We start from the raw sequence: 5481 nt of genomic DNA on the forward strand, positions 1-5481 counted from the left end.
AAAAATCTTTGGGACCTAATTGTCCCTTTATTCTTATTTGAAAATAATAAAATAAAAGTAAAAATAGAAATGCAGTTCCAATTTTCAACACCGAAATTACAAGAGAGAGAGGCATACTCCGAGCAGCTATCAAGCAATCTCTGAATGTCATCGCCGCCGCCGCCGCTGCCATTGGAATCCCCCAACTTAGCCTCCTCGAGCTTCTCAATCTCCTTAACCCACAGCCCAGCGTGCACCCTTTGCTTCCTCAACCGGTAATCCTTCTTCATATTCTCCACGCTATAAACGGCACCATTTTGCACCTTCTCTTTCTCCTTCGATCCCTTCTTTCTCCTAACCTCCCAATTCTCGTTCATCTCCTCCACGAACGCCTTCGTCTCCGCGTCAGCATGAGCTTCGGTTTCCGCCACCGCAACGCCGGCAGAAATGGCGGTGGAGGAAGACTCCGGCAAGGACGTGGAGGGGGAACCAAAGTTAACGTCGGTCTCCCATGGCGCCCGAGACTTGGGCGTGAGATCCTCCGGAAGCCACGCTGACTCCCACGCCTCGTTCCATTCATCTTCGCCGTTGCCGGAATTGCGCCCCGACGACCAGAACCTCGTCGCGGGAACTTGGTCGGAAATTTTGAGATAGGGTTTGGCGGCAACGGTGAACGACGGTGCCTTTAATTGCTTGGGTTTTGATAGTGAGATAGAGGTTGCGATTCTTCGAAACGCTTGCATTTTTTGTTTGTAAGAATTAGGAAGCTAAGTAGCGAAGTAGGCAAGTAGCTAAGCGCTACTCAGACCCGGAAGTAGACATTGGATTCGGAGTGTAACTGTGTAAGAGGGTAGAACATAGGGTAATATCGGCTATTCGTCATTGGGCTTTATACGTTCGGCCCATATGAAAAAGTAGGCCCAATTCTAAAGGGTTCCCAAAAAATTGAAACGCTACCATGACTCGGGGGAAAGAGAGTTTTTATCTGGGTGAAAACTCAGGTGCAGTCGACTTCACGTGAAGTTGATACCTGAGAGCCGTTAGATGATTTGACTGATTTAACTAAATTTTTATCCAACGTCTCTCAGATATCAACTTCACGTGAAGTCGCCTTCACCTGAGTTTTCACCTTTTATCTGTCTTTTGTCTCTATCATTTGAATTTAATGTTAAGTTGTAATATTATAGAAACTAACATTATATTTAGGAAATATTTGTAAGGATAAAAAAATAAATAATAAGTTAAAAGGACACAAAATTATTTATTTCTAAAAATAATACAGAAGACACATTAAAAGGTAATAAGAATAAGAATGAAAAAAACTATAAAATAAGTGTAGGAAGCTAGGATCTTATGATATGGTAATTGTGAAGTTCATAACAATATACTCTAAAATCTCAGCTTTCCTAAAGTCTAATAAGGCTTGAAATATTCTTTTTGACTTATTTAAATACATGAAAAGTGTGTGTGTTTCAGTGATCAAGAAGCTTACAGAAAGATCCCCCAAATGTATATATATATGCTGTCACAGTATTTACACCTTACAAGTAATGTTAGTTTATATCAGGAAAAAACACCATCTATCTAGCCATTGGTGAATGAATTAATATCTTTTGTGTCTTTTGAAACAATTGATCAATGTAGTTGGCACCAACTGCTTAACACCGTTGCAAAGCCTCCTAACTAATTTTTGAAGAGTCTTATAGAGTGGGAATTGCATCCATGCAAATATAGCCACAGGAAGGAATCCAGCACAATAGAACAAAATAGAAGTCCATTCCTTGTTATCCAACCGAATCGTCAGCAAAACGGTTGCGCTGAATGCCAGCATTGTGCACACCAATGAGAAGAACAGCAATGCAAATCCCAGGCTGAGCTTTCTTGGGAGGGACTTGTAGAAATCCCATAGCTCGAACGGCGATGTCAGGATTGAAAGGAACATCACCACTGAGGCAAGTGAGCTCACAAGGGCCACAACATCAGTGATAGTGAAGAAGAGGAAGACTCGTGAGCCGAAGAACACTGGCGTGCCGTTTTGGCTCCCACCTGGGATTGTATAGGCTGCGGCAAAGACAACTGTGGCAACGAGAACTGCTACGGTGGAGCATGATTGAGCTGTCTCCTTTATCCAGGACTTTGCCTCTTTGTGCATATCCTGATGCTCCATTTCCAAAACATCTTTTGCAGTTAGGCCGTCTTTGTCACAATGCATTAAGTAGTGAGGAGGAACAATCCTTCTCACTCTCTGTACCAATAACGGTGAAGTAATGATCAGTTTATTAATGATTTGTTATGAACCAGTTAATTTTAATCAATTTGAATATAGGACAAAAGCAAATCACAATTCAGACATAGATAGATGTAAGAAAGGGTCATAGAGCTGCTTACTTCGTACCAACGCAACTCGTCTTGCAGTTGGAACGCCACACCAGGGAGCCGTTGCTCTTTGTAAAACTCCATTCTAGCAACTTGGTGCAAGAGAGTGCGACCTTCCCCGGTTATCCTGTGTATCAATGATTTGAATGCAGAATTTCTCTTTATCAGATTGAAGATTTTAAGCTGCCGGTGCTTCACAGCCATGTGTAGAACATTGTGTTCATCCTGGCTAACATGACTAATAGCCTCAGGATTCATGTCAATGATTTTTTCAACAATTTCTACGATTCCCGAACCGGCTGCCATGAGAAGAGGTGTGTAGTTTTTAAAATGGGATGCTTCGGAAATGGATTCCTTGAGCAAAGGTTTGCTGATTCTAGAATGAGCTATTTCAACTAACTGGCGTTTCTCCTTCATCAGCTGAATTTCTTTTATTCTGTCTAGTTTGGAGGAAAGAATTGGCAACACAATCAATGGTTGAAAATTTGAATGAAAAGAAATCTGCCATGAGAAGTCCTTCTGCACTAACAACTCGGCCAGACACTCTGCTAACTTGTGTTGTTTCTTCTTTTGCCAAATATGTCCAATCCCATTGAACTCTGCACATGATCAACCATAAAATTGATCAAAAAGAAAACAATCCTACAACAAAATCTAGTTAGTTCAATTAGTAATTCAACTATTTTCTAAGGATAACATAGAGTTACTAACATTAAATCAGATGCCTGAAGATAAAAGATAATCTGTTGCTAAGAAAGCTTTGTTTATATTTTAACTTGTATGGTATATACCTTTGGCCAGAATTTTCCATATAGAATAGTTGATCCTTGAAAAAGCAGCAAATTGATGAACTTTACTCGCATGAAAAAAGGCCGGAAAACAATTTCATTAGAAAATCCATGTGCTTAGTAATGTAAACAAAAAAACAAAAGAATGCTGCTGCCCGGGGGAGTACCGGGTTGCTTTGCCTCATCCAGTGGACCACTTTCTAGATCTGTTTTCTGTCTGAACACAACACTCTCTTCCTCCTCCTCTCCCTTCTCATCATAATCATCATCAATTTCATATCCTTCGTCTGGAAGCACTGCGTCAACCAAATTATAATAAAGGTAAACAATTATGCCAATGTTGGAAAATTGAATGTAGAAATGGGGAAATAGGACTGTACAATAATACATAAGGTTCTTCACTGCTCCCATTGAGGGGGTTTGGCTCCGAAAAACAAGAGGCATGTTGGCAAGAAGTTGAAGACATGTCAACCCATCCATATCCTTGTGTTGAGCCAAATTTCCATCCAATTTCAATAACCAAATAGCAACATCTGCACCATAAAGTGACACTCTTCGTTTTATTATAGTATAGAGATACATTAAGTTATGAATATGCCAAACTTATAGAGTGATAGATATTATGGAATGGACAAATTACTATACTATATATCATACTTATTAACATAAGCATACTATTCAATGACAACCATGAAATTAGGGAGAGACCTACCAAAGAATTGACCAAGAATGCAAGCGTGAAGAATGGAACATCTATCAAATCTTACAAAATGACTTCTTATGTCACCAACCACATGTTTTGCCATATACTTGAGCATCTTCAGCTTTCCAAGCTTAGCAGCCCTGAACAGAGGGGATTCACCAGAATCATTTCTTACCTCTACAAGGGGCTCATATGGTTCTTCTTGCTGCAGCTCCTTCTCCAACTTGAACACAACACCAGCCATTTCGACCGTTGTGCAAAAGATAATCTCATGCAGAAGGGTGTTATTGACGCAATTCCCCATTCTCATCGCGCGCCACCTTTCTTGTCGAGGAAGCATCTCCAGAAGTTCCTGCAAGAGATTTGGACTATTGGAGTGAGTCGCAATGTGGATGGCAGTGTTCCCAAATAAGTCAAGCGGTTCAAGTAATCGCATCCTATCTTCTTCAAAGATTTTCTTGAATTCCCTCCAGTTTTCCCTCCTAGCAGCCCTTTGAGCACTTATCATTTTCTCATCAAACATAGAGATTTGTTCTTTTATTGATTCTCTCACACTCTCAGCCATTTCCCCCTTTGATTCTCTCTTTTTCTCACAGCAATATATGCACTCTATATCTACTCATGCATGTGCGGATTAATTAGCTAGCTAGTGATTAATAATGTTTTTCGTGGGATTAAGAAGCTCTCATTAATCATGAATGTTAAAATAACATAGAAGTCTGTGTCCTTTGGTTTAGCACCAATTCTTGATTAGTATGACAAGGAAAGTTTAATGCCGAGTTTAAAGCATCTAATCACTAAAAGCAACCTCTTTCTTCCTGTTTTAAACCGTGGCCATTATTCTTTGCTTACACAGATACGAGATAACAGATGTAAAACAATTTACCTCCCTGCTACAAACCTCTTACATATTATAAACTGTTACCTGCACTCTTTTGTATGTTAGAAGCTATTGCAATTAACCCTTAAAAATTATATGAACAATACTTCAATCATCACATGTTTAATTTGTGTCTCGAATCATTGAATTTTTGGAATAATTTCGTATTATTCCAATTCACACTTCCATGCACACAAGGACACCAACTACACAACCAATAATCATAACAGAAAACTAACTAAATAACTAACTTAGCTAAGCATCTAATTTAACAGAGACCCAATAAGTTGGTGAGTGCAAGATTTCATTTTGACGAATACCGATAATTCATCTCATCAAAATAATAGACTCCAAGAGATCAAACTTTAACTTTCAATGAGGGTTCAACTCCATAGAAATTGAGCAGCACAAGCTATTTCCTCAGCTTCATACACTTAAATACCTTCGAGAAGAAAACGATAGAGATTTATGTGCTGCGAAATGTGGCGTTGAACGGGGTGGCTGCGAACATGTGGCAGGAAGTTTCGGCGGCGGAACTGGGTAAAGGTGACGGTTTTGGCCGGAGACCGGTAATTAACAGCGGTTAATGGTGATTTATAATTTTATATATCAACTTATTTTTGTATATAAATTCCCATAAAATTAAAGTAACTCATTTTAATTTTAATAAAGTTGAATACTAATATCTGACCCCCACAACAGTAACAAACTAACAATACAATAATACAATTTTTTTATTTACTTAAAAAGTTTAA

The 5481-nt window shown here is 39.1% G+C and overlaps 2 protein-coding genes across 3 annotated transcripts in view; both read right to left on the bottom strand.

Annotated features, from left to right (window-relative positions):
- Nucleotides 1-823, bottom strand: part of LOC107628711 — a 3225-nt gene extending 2402 nt beyond the window's left edge. The window contains exon 1 of the mRNA XM_016331285.2: nucleotides 118-823. Within this exon, the coding sequence (XP_016186771.1) occupies nucleotides 118-722 (605 nt within the window). The 5' untranslated portion in view covers nucleotides 723-823. The remainder of the gene's footprint in view (nucleotides 1-117) is intronic.
- LOC107632221 (ankyrin repeat-containing protein ITN1-like) lies at nucleotides 1295-5301 on the bottom strand. 2 transcript variants are annotated; one of them, XM_021118081.1, is made up of 7 exons: nucleotides 5169-5301; nucleotides 3856-4198; nucleotides 3524-3676; nucleotides 3311-3439; nucleotides 3147-3206; nucleotides 2368-2954; nucleotides 1296-2224 (listed from the first exon to the last, which is right to left on the bottom strand). In XM_021118081.1, the coding sequence occupies exons 2-7, from the start codon at nucleotides 4184-4186 to the stop codon at nucleotides 1583-1585; spliced, it is 1902 nt and encodes a 633-aa protein (XP_020973740.1). In that variant the 5' UTR covers nucleotides 4187-4198; nucleotides 5169-5301; the 3' UTR covers nucleotides 1296-1582. The 2 variants fall into 2 exon arrangements, with proteins under 2 accessions (XP_020973739.1, XP_020973740.1); XM_021118080.1 differs by having other exon boundaries at nucleotides 1295-2224; nucleotides 3856-5301.

Source organism: Arachis ipaensis, chromosome B03 (genome assembly GCF_000816755.2).
Source record: "Arachis ipaensis cultivar K30076 chromosome B03, Araip1.1, whole genome shotgun sequence".
Lineage (NCBI taxonomy): Eukaryota > Viridiplantae > Streptophyta > Magnoliopsida > Fabales > Fabaceae > Arachis > Arachis ipaensis.